A 16,173-nucleotide genomic window follows, 5' to 3' on the forward strand; every position below is an offset into this window, starting at 1 on the left:
TTTTTGAGTTAGGAAAACATATAAATCAGTGAGTGTATATGCTGCCTCCTCTCATGTCTCAGCTCCTCCTGTACAAAATAGGAAATACCGACCGGAACTTTCTGGATGCCAACAGGCTGATATTAGCAGTCGAGCTGCAGCTGCAGGATTGCACAACACAACAGAAGGCTCAACTGAATGCAAATCGTTTCATATAAAACATGAATAAACACTTAATAATATAGGGACATATTTGCATGAAGTATGGCTGAGGGTCAAAGTCAACTCACTGCAACATGTCATCACATCACAGAGTGTTATGACAACTGCTTCTACAAACTTTTCCACACTCAACACTGTGCGCCTTTGGGTCTACAGCAATACACCTACTGTGACATAGTTGCATCACACACACACATCCAAGTGGCGGCGAATCACGGTCAGAAACAATGGAGGAATAGGGAAACAGTCTGGTTCACAGGAAAAGACACTAGACTTTACTTCTAATAGGCCACCTGGGCCTGGAAGCTAAAGGCTAGCCTAAAAGAGTACCAAACATCTAGATGATGATTAGAATTATTAAATGATGTTACTATTCTAACTCATTATATTCTGAAATTACTTACAAAAAGGCCCCCAAATCACTTTAAAATATGCAACTCAGCTGTGTGGGCTACTTCTCACTGTGTGCGTGTACCTCAGAGAAAAAAAAGCAAAGACAAGTTCAGCTGTAATGTCATCCAGCATTAATTTAGCCGCTATAGCCAGATCATCCAGCAGCAAAAGAGAACTGCACCGAGCCTGAAGAGCCCAGACGCCCCGCCCCTGCTGCCACAGGCCTGTGTGCTTGTTTCTTAAAAGTTTATTCAGGGCCAAATTCAAGAGGGTTCCCCAGCAATAAACCCGCCAAGTGTGAAGTAGACCAGAGGAGCAGTTCTCAAGAAATGTGAAGAACACACGGACAGACAGAGATGTTTATCGCCATTGTGGTCACCAATGGGAATTAAACCCCCGGCATGTTTGCTGGAAAGTCTCTTCCACTAAGTAACAGGACAACACTGCATACACGCCTTTCTTTAAATCACAATGTGGAAAAATATAGGCCATGCTATGTACATCTATGACATGGGCAGCAACTTATAATAGATACATAATTGTGTCCAGGCCTCTAAAATGTATGAAAATAGTTAAACTGTCCCTATTTCTATATGACAAGGAAAACTATCAAGTCATCACATCACAGGTTTGGGCATTTGCTTGAGAATTTACTGTAATGACTATTGGATTCATTGACCAATACTGACTGCAAAGGCTGATGATTCGGCTTAGGAATCCTTAGAAATGAAAGAAAATAAACATAATCCAAAACATGACTCATCTTCTTTGATTGACTGTAACTAATCCAATGTCAACTCAAACTGCAGAGTAAATCGTAAGTGTTATCCACTCCGTTCTGCCTTTTCATTTGGAGACATGCAGAAGGATATTAGAGGGGAAACCATGAAAATATCACAAATCCTTCCATCATGGAACCCTCAAAATCATTTTTTTGGTATGGAATCGATAAAATAAATATTGATCGACAATGAAAGAATCGTATGCTGTTGCCACCACCCCATATACTGATCATCAAGACACCCCATGCTGACTATTAATATCTCTACATAGAACATATCTGCAAACAAAGCCTTGGTGCTGCCCGCCTTGAAGTCAAAGCACTTGGATTGACAGCTCGAGGAGCTGAGGTACATATGGCAGCATCACTGGCAGACATCAAATAATCCCCTCAGCCTGTGGTGGGCCTGCCTGCACCGGCCGGCGGCAGCAGCAGCAACAATGAGCACCAACCCTCCTGCTGCTGCTGCTGCTGCTGCTGCTGCTGCTGCTGCTGCTGCTGCTGCTGCTGCTGCAACAAGCCACCCTCTTTACATTCACTCTGCACAGCAGCCGATCAACACATTGCTATCGCCTCCCTCTAGTTGCTTTGATGGTTGCTCTTCAAAATGCAGTGCATGCAGTGCGTTTGAAGCTGCACCGGGCTGCCTCTGATGCTCAGCACAATCCAGATTTTTTTTGGTTTTTTCATTTTTTTTCTTCTTCTATAAACACGACAATCGGCGTCCATATTGCTATATTATTGTTGCACCTGGTCATCCTCGGGAAGCAGCCCCGTGCAAAAGAAAATGCAGACTTGACACATCCACTGCACCATTATTCTCTAGCTACATATATGTTCATACTGAAGACAACGGTAGATGGAAAAATGCAATCTCCATCTTCCCAAAAAGAGCAAAGAAACAGAGGAGCATATTTTAAACTCACCGTCTGCTGCAAACCGGCTGCTGCTTCCTCTCCCGGCGGCGAATGTGTGTGTGTATTGATGCTGTAGAAAATGATGAGGTGTGTGTGTGCGTGTGTGTGAGGCACCGTGCGTGGCCTGTGTGTGTCCGTCTCCCCTCAGCCGCTGCAGCAGCAAGCTGTGGTCCACACGGCTCCACCGCTCTCCTCACCAGCTCCCCCGCCGCTGTCAAAAACCAGCAGCGACAAAGATCGCCTATTCTTTTGTAAAGATGACGCACCCCTGAGCGAAAACAGACTCGATATGTGTCGGTGCGGTGCCTTATTTATTCCCAGTTCCCCCATAAGGAAAAAAAAAGACCAGTTGGTACATATTTAGGACTACACATTTGTTTTCTTTCTAGAATTACTTAAAGAGGAACTACATTAGTATTAGACGTATTGAATTCCCAATGCAACACATTTCAGTATATTTAATAAATACAACAATACGTACTTAAATACATGAAGCATTTTTTTCTGTGGACCTAAATTAATTGTAATCTAATATGTGTGGCTGCATTGGAAGACTCCAGTCTCTGCTTTATTCCTGGTATATCCTATCAGAGTGAGATCTCTGTATCTCCCCTCCACTATCTGTCTGTCAGTCGGTGCCAATCCGGTGCAGAAAGACCGAGAAAAAAACCTCAACGACAGCGACCCCGTTTTAACAAGCGGCAGCAGTGGGACCTGCAGACAGACACGTGTGAAATAAACAATAACCCCGCAGAGTTCTCTTGTTGTTCCTTCCTGTATCTAATAAAAGCTCTCTGTGTTGATGAAATAAGTCACATGTAGAGCTGCACATGCAAGTTATTGTGTTCGCTAGTAGAAGGCCTATCTTTTAGTCTGTATTTTTATGTATTTACAGGTTTTTCTCCTGAGATTTTTCTTATTTTATTTGCCAGCAAAGATATATACTTTATACTTTAATGTTTTAATTAAGCAAATCAATCATCGGTTCTCCTGGTATCTTGATGGACTCGATTTGGGAAACTTAATGCAGAAATGTACCATTGGGCAGGGGTTTGGGGCGCTTGTTGACCACTTCCTGTTCCTCTCACAGGTGTCTCATGCAGACGGGGGCATGGTGGTGCTGGTGTCAAACGCCCCAATGCACATGACATTATCATACCCGGCCTACCGTTCAATGTCACATTTTGAACCGCAGAACTCACACGGCAGCCGTGTGTGTGTGTGTGTGTGTGTGTGCGTGCATGCGTGTGTGTGTACCTCTAACCCCTCAACCCCTCCCACATCACTCAATCCCAATCTGGGACAGAGCAATCATGTCTCACACACATTGAGGCCCCGTCTTAAACACCCATCAATACCAGTAGAAAAACACAATCTACCTGACATCTGTTTAAACTGCATATTTTCACAACCATTTTTAATGAAACGTAGGTTTTACTGCCACAATTTATTCACACTTCAGGTCATCAGCGCTGCATGGGAGGAGAAGAAAAAAAAAGGATACACACGTGCAGTTTATTTACATGACAAACGCATGCTACACTCACAGAGGCCGAGGGACATTAGCTTTTGTATGCCGAAACCACAACAACGTTATGCACCAGCTCACTGGAGTAAATGCGTTACTGTTTTCATGCGTGTGACTTTGAGAACCTTAGATGATCTTTTCAAACATCTTAACGCCAGAAGACTTAAGTTTACACTGTACAGACATCGCAACGGTTGGCACAGGTGTTGTTTGACGTTCATGCAAAGCTGTTGGACAAATAGGATGTGTGTGTGTGTGTGTGTAGGTGTGTGTGTGTAGGTGTGTCCACACTAACCGACTGGCAGAGATCTGTGGAGATTCACACTAACGTGTTAACTGTTCTGCCGGTTCTTATCAATGGGGAGACGTAGCAACAGACAGATGCAGTTGTTTTTTTTCACGGCGTCACATTTCAGGCATACCGCTGTGGACTGTGAAATAGTCCTAGGCATATTTTCAGTCCCATTTCTGAAACTGTTCATCCACTATCTACACTCCACAAGCTCATCATGCTGCATAAAAAAATAATTGTTGTTCCAGAATCATTTTACATGTTCAGGCTCTCCGCCAAGCTCTTCTCCAGAGCACTGCGCACTTCAAACCCAGTTTGTGCAGGCCGGGATATATTACAGTACCATAATGTCTCTTTGACAGATATCAGCCTCCTTGCTGTTGTCATTGACATGACAGCCTTCCTAACTTGGTCAGAGAGCTGATATCCCGAGATGACCCAGCAGGAAGAAAAAGTTACCGGATTGAGCTTTCCTCAAACCCTTTTGGAGCTTTTGTCCTCTGTGATAGCAGATGGTGTGCTTGAATCGTGTGTGGGCTTCTCACACACACACTTCTAACCCCTCAGGGACTTATTCGCTGGTATATTTGTATCATCGGAGCGCCCAGATTAATCAACGTTTACGGGTGGTCGCTTGCTACATAACCAGTTTCTTATCTTTGCATCCAAAGCCACCTTAATGGTTGAGGTTCTCACGCTGCAGTGCCTAAAACAAAAGAAGGCAGAGCCATGAACAAAAACAAGGTGAGACAACGAATACAAACCTTTACTCACATGCTGCGCTGTTTGTTTAAGAAGATGGCAGATCCTGGCAGACGTTAAGTGAATAAACGGTGTGTGCCAGCTGAAGGAGTTTGCAAGCAAGAGGATCAATATTTATGGGAAACTTGAATGTGAAGACTTTTTTTTTTTTTTTAACAGGAGCTTGATTGCGTAACACATTTCTGGCAGTTCAGGGCCAATTTTAGGCAAACGTGGGCACACATACATTGAGAGGATTGTAAACGAGAAGGGAACCATAACCGTTGCTAGGGAACACCATAAGACCAGACAATCTCATTCTGCTTGAGGAGGAGAGACTGACAACTCTTGCCACAACAAGCAACTAATAGTGCTGTGGTATCTATATATCTAGATCTCACTTCTTATGTAAACACAGCATGGCAGACTTCACTTTGGCTTTCCACGCTCAAAAGAATTGCCAACAGGATGTACATCGCCAGAGAGCGTTAATCTCACATTCACCTCATTCGTCTCGTAAAAACACAGTCGAGACGAAGGCCCCCCAGTCTCCGCATAGGATACTTCATTTGTAGTTTGTGCTTTGACAGTGGAATGTAATCAAGCTTTCAGATCAACACAAATATCGCCTCAAAAGCGAGTGTGTCCAAGTAGACCTTCACCCGCTATGTGCTGTGTATCTTGAACAGGGTCTGTTCATAGAAATAACGTCCACCATGTGTTATCTAGTCACTCACTAGTTTTAGCTTTGCGTGCCCATGTTTTAAAGTACACTTACTTTGGCAGTGTCCGCCATCTTATGCCAATCCAAAGCAATGTCAGTGAAGGGAAATGTTTGTGCTCCTTGAAAAATGCATTATGTCAACGCAGGAAAGAAGGAAACCAGAGATGATTAGACTGAAACTACCAGCATGGTGAGGGAAATATGTGCATTTAGTATTTTGGGTGTACCGACCCTTCAACTGACCCTTTTTTTTCCTGCATCTGAAGCAATGCTGTTGGATCCAAGAAGTGCCTCCACACGCTTGAACTGAAATCTATTTGAATCCCAAAGAAGTTCTTTGATTTCGCATGTGACGCCATGTTGCCAGTGTTCAACACAGATAGTCCTGTCGGACCGGTCACCCCACTGAAAAGACCCCGCTAGAGCAAGGCCAAGTGGGAGCAACGCAGCCATAAATCACACCTTGACGTTTGGGTAAAGCTCAAGCTGGCATTGGGGAAAAGAATCATGGCATCAATCAATCCGTCGAGCCAGTTATAACTTTGACCGTTTGACACCAGGAGAGAGACATCAGTCAAGGCTTATCATTCTATACCTTCCTGACAGCCGTCATCGTTGTGTGGGGGGTTTGTAGGTGTGTCTCCTCGTGGCGTATTGTTCACGTTGATTGGGGTAACAACAGTGTGACTGGGAGGAATGGCGCTATGGAATTTTAGTGGATCTTCAATGGGATCAAAACAATAAAAGCAGAAAATCAATGTGTGCGATTGGAGAAAAAAGGCAATTCATCATAGGACGACACGGAGCATTCCTTTGTGACAACTCTATTGTTGGGCTCTTTGGGAAGTGTGTGTGTGTGTGTCATCAGAATGTGAAAGCAATTAAAATGACATGACGTACATTCCTGGGACATATATTCTATTTCATATCCACTAAATGTATAAGCAGAATGATAAAAACTAATCGTACAAAAGTCGAGAGAGAATAATATTTTATCAAGGTTTTGAAAACCAAAGTTTTATTTTTTCTTGCCATTGATTTGTTTTCCGCATTCCACCAAGCAATAAAGTAGGGAGGAATCAGGGCAATTAGGATTCTCACAATGTAAAAAGTGTGTCAAATGTATGACGTGTGAGCTGGGTTTAAAAGCAAAAGCAAAAACATGAAACTGAATAATAGTTCAGAAAGGAGAATGTCCTTTGTATCATGAGCAAAGCAGGCATAGCATTCTTTATCATAAGCATCTGCAACAGACATCAGTGTATGTATGCATCAACACAGCAGTGACATGAAGAAGCAGCTGGATTTCTTTTGTTGTATTATTAAATTTCAAACAAGAAGAGCACTCAAATAATTTACATTTACTTTTAAATACTATTTGACATTTTCAAGGTTAAGAATTCTACTTTACAAAGTGCATGAGGTCTTTCTTCTGTGGACTGTTAGAAATAGGTAGCCGTGTTTCCACAGTGCAATCATGGATTAATTACATCTTAATGTATTCAAGTTACAGAAAATGAAAATCAGTCTTTCTATTAACAATACTTTTCAAAATATAGTCATGCGTCAGTATCATAATACTGTCGTTGTGCGTTCAGTCAACACTTTTACCTGGGTTAAAATTCATAAATTTATGAACACATATACATTGCACCGATTTCATCAGTGTCAAATCATCCTTAATTCTTTTCAAAATAGATAATTCAGTCTCCATCTTTGACACATTCTGTCTGACAAAGAACAAATTACATCACTATAATTTACAGGAGTATACTATTGTTTTGATTAATGAATATGGTTATACATTTCTTAAACAGTCCTTATAACGCTCAATCAATAGGTCAACAAAATATGTGTCCAGTTTGCCCCCTTATCGTCCATGTCTTGGCAGTTTATACACTGCACGTCTTCTTAGCGTTAAAAACTCACTTGTGGCCAAACAGGTGGCGATCCAGTAGCTACAGCTTGGAGACGAAGGGGAGGCCCTCGTACATGTTGGCCTTGAGCTTGGCCCACTCGGCCACCCTCTGGATGGTGCTCTTCTCCTGGCCCAGCACGCTGGCCGCCATCTTCATCTTGGCCTCGTTGCGCTCCAGGTAGCGCTCCCCCTCGACCTTCAGGAAGTTCAGCTTCTCCGGGCGGTTCTCGTTCAACGGGATGTCCTCGCTCAAGTAGGGGTTGAAGCGGAAGTATGTGTCAGGGGGCAGGAGCGCGTCCAGCATGGTGTGCACCTCTAAAAGAAGGATGAGAGGCCTTCGATGTCGGACACTAATTGCAAGCATTTTCTCTTCTGGTTTATATTTAAAGACACTGCACTGAACCAGAGGAATCGCAGAGCATCACACTGCCTGTGACCGCACGCCTCTAATCTGTGGTTTATAAATAAAAGTGTGTGGGACATCAAATGCATGCAAACAACATTTTTGTGTGGTCCTACCCTCTGTATCTGTAGCGCTGCTGATGACGTGGCTGAGCTTGGTCTTGAGGCTGGTGGTGGTCGTGCTAATATTGCCCGCCGTCTCGTACCGCCCCGTGCCCAGAGACAACACACACTGCAGTGGTGTGTTGGGCCACAGACACTTACACTCGTGGATGGCCAAAGCTGTGGGGTTGTTGATTAGTAGTCCTCCATCCTAAAGGAGAAAACAGACAGAAAGGGAAATGATAAAGGGAAGAAGAACCAGCAATGTAATTAAAGAAGACGGGCAATTTCCCCCATGATCAGGTCTCATTTTCACTGCAACTGAGGCAGGGCATAAAAGCCACTTTGGTTGATGGGATTCCAGAAACTGTAAAGTCACCTTCAGCCCTGCATCAGTCAAGTTTGCTTACAAAGCAAGGTCATTGCACATATAGAGACACTTTGGATGTATAGAATGTGCCTGTAGTTAGAATATATTTGTTGTGACAGCCTGCAGGGGACAAATGAGGTGAAGTGGACAAGCTGTCCCAGAGTGGTACAGCTTTGGGCCCGAGGAAAAGAAGCTCCCTGGCCAGAGATGTGCTGTTGTGGCAAACAGCCCTTCATTCAGAAGTAAACAAGTTGTCTTTTCAGCAGCAATCCGCAGCTAAAATAAGTTGTTTTTTTTCTTAATTTGGTCTTGAATTTTGTTGAATAAAAGAGTCTAATTGCTACATTACTCTGAGTTAAGCTTTATTGGTACAGCAGATTGCATTTCAGAATTATAATCTTCATGACTTAATTTAGAAGCTAATAACTAATTGTGTGCGTTTTCTCTCGATACTGTTACTGGATTCATGAATGAGTTGCTAATCTCAGATGGTGCCAACAATGACAGAAAGAGGACAATCAAGCTGAATGGATGCCTGGACCAATTTAGTGCTAAACCCTGTTTCTCAGTCTTGCCCCGGGTCCAGTTTTGGACTATATCCAACCACTGAAGGGCTGTTGGCTGGGATTAATAGACATGGTGAGTGTGGCACACAAGAGGTCCGACCCTCCCCAGCCGAGCAGGGGTAAAGGTCAGTTCCACGCCTCTGCAAGGGGTGGGCAGTCGAACAGAATCCAAAAGGCTGTAATCCACTCCTTGTTTTGGGATAAAGCAAATAACCAGGCACACAGGCCCAAGAAACATGGGTGCAGACAAATACCTGGATAAATGTTTCAGTACTTTTTATTTCATCTTTTTCTTAATAATGACTAGTTAAGAAATACTAGAATAGACTTAATATCTGACTTAAATTCAGATGTCCATTAATGGGAGATAGGTCCATTCTGTCCACATACTGTTCTTGGACCAATTGTTAAGTGGTACACCCTCACGTACCCTAAAGCTATTGAAGCAATTGAACACAGTTTGCATTTTTTTAAGGACAGCAGGTTAATTACACAGCTGCTCCTCAGCTCTGACCCTCAACCTCTCACCCTGCGGTCTAACCTAACTGAGTGACAACTAGTCTGCATCCAATGACAGTACATAAACTAACTGCTGCTAAAAGCTGCAGCATCCTCAAGCAGGCAAACAACTGCTATTGTTGACTATTGATGGTTTGCTCTGATTAAGAATATTTGAATTTCACCGATACGTCTGCTGGTCTGCAATGGCAGAATTCTCCTGAGAAATACCGCTGCTAGTGCTGAAAACTAGAGTAGTAGTGAGATAGTAGTGGGTGGCACCGGTAGCTCAAACTGTCGATGAAACACTAAGCATAGAAACACACACAGACACACACACACACACACACACACACCTCATTCATTCTCCATCTTTCCATCCCTGCTGACATCCCTTCCCAGTGTGTGGGAAACAACTCAAAACAGATACTTTCTGCAGACATGTGAACAGGAACAGAAATGTGCAAACAAGTGCTCCTATGCAAAGTTGTAGGTGGAGACTGATCATGCCCAGAAAAGATCAGCATATTATTTAGCATGCTAATATAGAACATGATCAGATTTCTTTTAGTAGCAAAACTAGTAACGTTTTGTGGGTTAGAGGTTAATATTTCGACTTTAATTAAATTAGTAGCTTGAAAAGCTTGAGCTCGGTCATTTGTTTTCATTCTAACTGCGGCGCAGAATCGAGGCTTAGGTCTATAAACATGCAGAGTGGGACTGGAGATTAGGATCTGTTAATGACTAAAACATTGGGCTGTCTACTAGAACTCTGGCATTAGGAAATGGCAAGGGAGAGAAAGACTTGTTAGAAGCAGGGACAAGGCTAATTTTGCTTAAGTAGGTTATCGAAATTAAGCTAAGCCTTGAGCATAATTGCCGCCCATAAAGACCATCTAAAGATATCTGGCCTAATAATCAAATGGGAAAAAGTAAAAAGGCAACTCTGTGATATGGACTTAAGTATTTATCAAGCATTAGAAAGCAAACGTTAATGCTACAAACACTGTAGTAATTTATCAGATGCCTCAGCAGCCTCCTTTTCATTAAATAACTGTTCTTCAGCCTAAAATCTACCATTATTGAACCTATTAGTTAGCATCCAATAAATAGTTGCACTGTCATTATTCAGTGTGAACACAAAGGAGGCATATGAAGCTTATTATTAGGAGGAAAAGAAAAAAAAACACTAAGATGGCATTTTATCACAAGACCGCTCTGCCTCGTATCAGATACAAAGATCTCTTCACAGTGATTGCTGACATTTAAACATTGATCCAAACCTTATTAGACAATTTATCCGGCTGCAGCCTGGAAGTAGCCAGGAGCAGCAGTATTGTCTTCTTCAGTGTGACACTGCTGCATTCAAAACATTCATTCAATGTCTTTTTTTCTATTTAGGACCATCTAACAGACATAAACCCTATTGGATATTTTCTTTTATGGGGAATCAAATCAGAAGCTTTCCATTTCTCTGCAGGAAGGCAGGCTAAGTCAGAAGCGGCGGAGGTCTGTGAGGTTTGGGGGGCACAGGCCGTGTCCAAGGACTCTCGCTCTACCAGGGCAATGCTAACTTCTGGGTTTGGCCCACCAAAGTTATTCCAGCAGCACTCTACTCTGTTCAACAATTAAGAGACGGCTTTTAAGTTTATGGTTTGGAAGAGTGAAACAACTCTTCACACATCCCCTTGATGTGTCCACACACACACGCAAGCACAGAGTGCAGTATAAACTCAGTGCTTTTGTCCTTGGCACTAGGCAACGCAGCTCCACAGCAGAAGTGTATTGATTTGTAAGATTTTAAGGAAATTACCCTCTCACGCTAAACTAGGGATCTCGGAGAAATGTGACTTCTTAGATCACTATGGTGATCTGTGCCACTGCTAATGGAAATTTAAATGTAAAACCTCCTCCAAGGACAATGTCACAACATTATTGATCATTCTGCTGCAATGCCCCAGTTTACGAACACATCCTCTACTCTGCAACCTATGTTATTATCTACTTCCAATATACTAAACAAGGTGAACTTATCAAAGACATCCCAACACTTCTCTCAGTTCCATGTCATACCTGATGCAGGTCTTTTCCCAGGGTAAATTCCTTGAAGTACCCTGGAGCGGCAGAAGAGGCCCTGATGGCCTCCCACATTTTGTGGGTGCAGTCTCCAATGTAGTGGGATCTCACTCCTGGCATGAGTCTGTAGTTCCTAAATGTGTAGGCCTTCAGTGGTAAACCTCTGTTCACAATGGTGCTCACTGCTGACACCTTGTGGACATAAAAGGGCAGCTTTAGAGAGGAACATGTCAAGTACTTTATTTTTTTACGGCACTGCTACATGGCTTCGGGTGTTTTCCTCAGTCCTTTGGGACAGGACAAGTTAAGATCTGAAAATAGGAGCACTTGTAAGTCTCTGTTTGGTTATACTACAATGAAACATCATCAAATAAAGATTAAAAAAGTAATTTGGCTTACTTTAGGGCAGTATGGGTCCCTGGAACTCTCAATCATACGCCCCTCACCCATGCGTTCCCTAAAGAAAAACACGCACACACTATAAATAGACTACCCCAGTGTCTTTGAAATCCAGAATGAAAGAGAGTTTTAAAGGAATGTAAATACAGGGGGAGAAAAGGATGAAAGAGCTCTGCAAACTAACTTGAGGATGTTTTCCCATATTTCGCTGTCATAGAACGCATGGCTCCAGCTCATCTTAACGGTTCCAACGATGACATTCTGTTTGAACACATCCGAGCCCAGCTTTCTGTACATCTCCTCACACTCATCTAAGGGGATCTGAAAAATTCCCAGCATGAAGGCCAAAATGGCACCTAAAAGCAGAGATGAACAACTGTGATGTGCCAGTGAGGAAGAGAGTATCGGGTGTTTACATACAATCCTGTGTGGGGTTTAGAATGAGAGAAAAATAAAAGAGAGGGGGGGAAAAAAGAGTAACACTAAACATTGATGACAATATACCTGTGCTGACTCCACAGATGTAGTCAAACAGCTGGTGGACTCGTTTGCCAGTCAGGTTCTGCAGTTGCTGGAGAGTTTGCAGGGCCAGTAGTCCTCTGTAACAAAAAGGCACCAGCTTTACAAACCTACACTGACAGAAATGCATTAGATATATCTGATCCGGTACAACAAATGTGCAGAAGTGGTCTTTTACAGTTGGCATGCAACGAAGGCTAACTTTGTATTTCTCGGTAGTGTAACAGAACAATAATAGTTCCTATCGTTTGGGAGTTAAATTAAACCAGCTCTGTAACTTTGTTTTCTATGGATTTTACATTCTGTAGGTGGCGCTCCACCTACAAACTTGAGCAACATATGTTAATACTCATACATTTCTTATAGAACAGCAAATGTAAAAGCAGGTAAACTCAAGTTTAATATTCACTAAATGAATATAAATATACAGCCACACACATAGGTTTTTGACTCTTAAAAGACACTTTAATTTGGACTTTTATTCCCTCCGGTATAGCTTTACCTTGTTCCACCTCCGTCTATGGCCAGAACCCTAATTCCTCTGCCTTTGACTGGTTCAACGTAGCCAAGCAGGGCCAGTGCTTCTCGCACAGCAGCCTGAAGAGGCAGGTCTCTGGCCTGGCGTAAGCGCAGCAGACAGGGCATCACACTCTCCTAAAAAGGTCACAAATACATACACTAAGATTTCCCTCTTTCAAAAAAAACAACACATTTAAAGACTATGCAAGACATCTCACATTACACTGAGCGGCAAGGTACATAGAAAATCCGGATGCTAACCTTGATAGCTACACCTTGTGTCTCGGGGAACTCCAGGAGGTGAAAGCTGAGCTCCTCCACTCGAATGGTGAGAAGCTTGACATCAGTGACTCTCTGCAGGCCTTTCACCATAGCTCTGGTCCTGTTGTCGACACTCACCCTGGCTATTATCTGCATGACAAATACACACCATGTACAACACATGAGGAAAATCTGATTCATAGAAGGTATCAGACACATTTTACTTTTAAATTGTCCTTACTTTGTCACAGTCTTAATTTCTTCTGAAACATAACAACCTAGCAATAACAAGTGATGTAATATTTGCCATATTTAATTTTTTCGGCTGCCATAAGAGTTCCACTTTCATTCGAGTTGTACTGAGCCAAGTGTCTTACCTTCTCTCTTTGAATCAACAGCCTTCGCTTCACTTCATGCGCTTTCTTCTCTTCACTCCCTTTCTTCTGTTTTGCCTTTTCCACTGGCAGCTCTTCCACAGCGACCGCTGAAGACTTGTCTATTTCAGCTGCAATGCTTTTGGAATCGCCCCGGAATTTGGGGACCAGGGGAGCGATATAGCTGCCGACAAACGCCTGAACGCTGGGCCGAGGGTAGGAGAGATAATGGGTGAAGCCTTTTTTAGAAGAGGTAGCAGGCACAGGGACGGACTGAGTTACACTTGGAGTTGCAGGGATTTCAGAGGAGGGCATCCCTGGTGGAGAGCGGAGCTCTTCTGTTGGAGATGAAGAGGGAGGCGAGGTAGTGGGTGCATCAATACTTTTAGCTTCTGCCACTGAGGACAACTGAGGAATGTGGTTCCTCATTGTCTGAGTGACAGCACTGAGAGTGGCCTCAGAAACAGGATCACCCTCTTTTCTTTGCTCCTGCTGCTGTAGTGGTCTGTTGTCTACTCCTTCCCCTTGTGTGGCAAAGTAACTATTTATGTGCTGAGCTAGAGTTTTGTAGGTCTCGTTCATGTTGGTGGACACAGCTGCCGGGTGAAACAGCTGTAAGGGTGGTTTTGCCATGGTCGAGGAAGAGCTTGGAGCAGACCCATTCACTGCTGAGGCTAAAGTGGATGTGGGCTTCTTTGAAGCAACAAAATGATTGTCTTTGTCCGAGTCTTCCTCTGCTGAGTTCCTCTCGCCTTCTTCTTCTTCTTCTTCTTCCTTCATGTTGGTTTCAGGTGAAGAGGCCGTAGCCGTGTTCTCAGAGGTTGAGGTCTCGGCTTTGACCAGGACTTTTTCCGCATGGGGCCCGTCGACTGCGGCACTTGCAGGCTTGAAGCGGGAGAACTTGGAGATGAGGTCACTGCTGCCTACAGCCTTGGTGACACTGTCCAGTGTGCTCCTGATTCGCGACATGCGTTGTTTGCTGGCTCACTTGGAACAGCAGCGGAGAACTTGAAGTTTATCAGGCAATCGGATGCTTGATGTCTGTGTACGAGGATGCATCATTCTGGCAGACTATTCGCCATCAGTGGGTTTTGTCAGAAATTCCATATCAAAGGGCCATTTTCTGCTGGTCCTGAAAACAAAGAAAACAACGAATATTAAAATATACACACTGCAAAAGGACAGCGGGCCAACAGAGGGCTCCATTTGCCGCCCATCTTGGTAGCCATCTTGGTAGCCATGGAGACCGTTACAGCAACAAAAAGATGCTAACGTTGATGCTTTCACAGATTATCAAGATCGCTAAATCTCGCAGGTCATCATTACAAAGACACGATGGAAAAGAACCACAGTTCATTAAATCGGAATTCCAAGACTGAGTCAGCTCAACTTGTGAAAACACTGCTGGAGAAACAACACACGTTCAAGGAGCAGGTGGACGAGTCTCTAGACAGTAACACTGTCAACTGGGTCGCGAGCAATGACTTCACAGTCGACGTGGGGCTGAAGGAGATTGAAGAGTATATGCAAACATGGGAGATGCAGCTCCGCTGGAGTCACAGCCTGCGCTTCCTCTTCTCGACCGAGGAGGAGCAGCACACCTTCTACCACTTCCGGGCCCGCTGGAGTAAGACGAGCTCGTGGAAACCGATTCGGGGGACAGCGAGCGTCTTTTTCGTCGCGGTCGTGTTTAAAGTCGACCCCGGGACTCTGCCCGTGGAGGTGTACTTCGTGGTGGAGTCGAACAGGCGAGTGCATACACCCGGGAGGACCATATTCAGAGAGAAGTGGCTGGCGGACGTCTTAGAGAGCAAGTCTTTGCTCCAAAGAGAGGTGGACCTTTGACCGGGACACCGAGGAACCGCCTGGAGGAGGACCTCTGGATTGTAAAGTTCATGAAGTGTCAGCAGCATTAAATCAGACAGAATGTCTTTGAAATCCCTGTTTATCCAGTGAGTGTCGACGCCACTTTGAAATAAAAGAAATAAAGTAACGGTTTCTAACTTTAACGAGAAGATGAAACGCCCGACAGGGTACCCGGTGACATGAGAGGTGACACGTTTGTGTTGGGCCCGTAAAGTTAACCGCTGGCTAATTGAAGCTAGCGTCGCGGATTTTCAAGTTAAAGCATATTCAAACCTTATCAAATACACAAACGTTAACCTCGATAATGTGATAAAATGTGCTTGAAACAACACCTCATGGCCATGATGTTTGAAAGATGACTTATTCGGCATATAGCTGACAAATGCAATGTGTAATTACACTGAAACGTTACATTAGTTAGCTAGCTGGAGTAAGCCAGCGCTACTTAGTATACTTAAATATAACCATATATAGGTTTTGTCAAATTGTACGTAATGTCGTAAAATAAACAAACACGTTCTTACCATACGAAACCAAGAGAGTTACATGTGTTGACAAAACATGTCATACATCCTGGTCCAGCCTACGTCTAGGTGCTAGCTGTTTGTAAGCAACAGGGAAAAAGAGCGGATGTGATGAAATTGGCCCCCGTGTGGTGTAATGCTTTGGTTTGGCCACTGTATGTCGCCAAAAACATCTTTGGAATAAAATATTTCCCTGCAAAAA

The 16,173-nt window shown here is 43.6% G+C and overlaps 3 protein-coding genes across 5 annotated transcripts in view; 1 reads left to right on the forward strand and 2 right to left on the reverse strand.

The window, feature by feature from the left end:
• The window catches only part of nrcama (neuronal cell adhesion molecule a), a 50,277-nt gene extending 47,790 nt beyond the window's left edge, over nt 1-2,487 (reverse strand). For all 3 annotated transcript variants that reach the window (XM_068586870.1, XM_068586869.1, XM_068586868.1), the window contains exon 1: nt 2,302-2,487. The gene's annotated coding sequence lies outside the window, so the exon portion shown is untranslated. The remainder of the gene's footprint in view (nt 1-2,301) is intronic.
• A 4,123-nt stretch (nt 2,488-6,610) lies between these two features.
• On the reverse strand, nt 6,611-16,086 carry pnpla8 (patatin-like phospholipase domain containing 8). The gene is made up of 10 exons (XM_068587081.1): nt 15,972-16,086; nt 13,585-14,713; nt 13,208-13,357; nt 12,930-13,081; nt 12,413-12,507; nt 12,093-12,264; nt 11,909-11,966; nt 11,507-11,701; nt 8,015-8,210; nt 6,611-7,810 (listed from the first exon to the last, which is right to left on the reverse strand). Exons 2-10 carry the CDS (start codon nt 14,548-14,550, stop codon nt 7,536-7,538), a joined length of 2,259 nt encoding a protein of 752 aa, XP_068443182.1. The 5' UTR covers nt 14,551-14,713; nt 15,972-16,086; the 3' UTR covers nt 6,611-7,535.
• On the forward strand, nt 14,917-15,426 carry akap14 (A-kinase anchoring protein 14). Its single transcript, XM_068587013.1, has one exon. It carries the CDS (start codon nt 14,917-14,919, stop codon nt 15,424-15,426), a length of 510 nt encoding a protein of 169 aa, XP_068443114.1.
• Nucleotides 16,087-16,173: the final 87 nt, after the last annotated feature.

Source organism: Clinocottus analis, unplaced genomic scaffold (genome assembly GCF_023055335.1).
Source record: "Clinocottus analis isolate CAN_PGR_092001 unplaced genomic scaffold, fCliAna1.0.p SCAF_20, whole genome shotgun sequence".
Classification (NCBI taxonomy): domain Eukaryota; kingdom Metazoa; phylum Chordata; class Actinopteri; order Perciformes; family Cottidae; genus Clinocottus; species Clinocottus analis.

Excerpts from the sequence above, each read along its gene's own strand:
- akap14 (XM_068587013.1), top strand. The coding sequence starts at position 14,917 with ATGGAAAAGAACCACAGTTCATTAAATCGGAATTCCAAGACTGAGTCA.
- pnpla8 (XM_068587081.1), bottom strand. The coding sequence starts at position 14,550 with ATGTCGCGAATCAGGAGCACACTGGACAGTGTCACCAAGGCTGTAGGC. Across the intron at positions 11,702-11,908 it reads GGGACCCATACTGCCCTAAA|GTGTCAGCAGTGAGCACCAT; the intron begins GTAAGCCAAATT and ends TATGTCCACAAG. Across the intron at positions 7,811-8,014 it reads CAGCGCTACAGATACAGAGG|AGGTGCACACCATGCTGGAC; the intron begins GTAGGACCACAC and ends TCCTTCTTTTAG.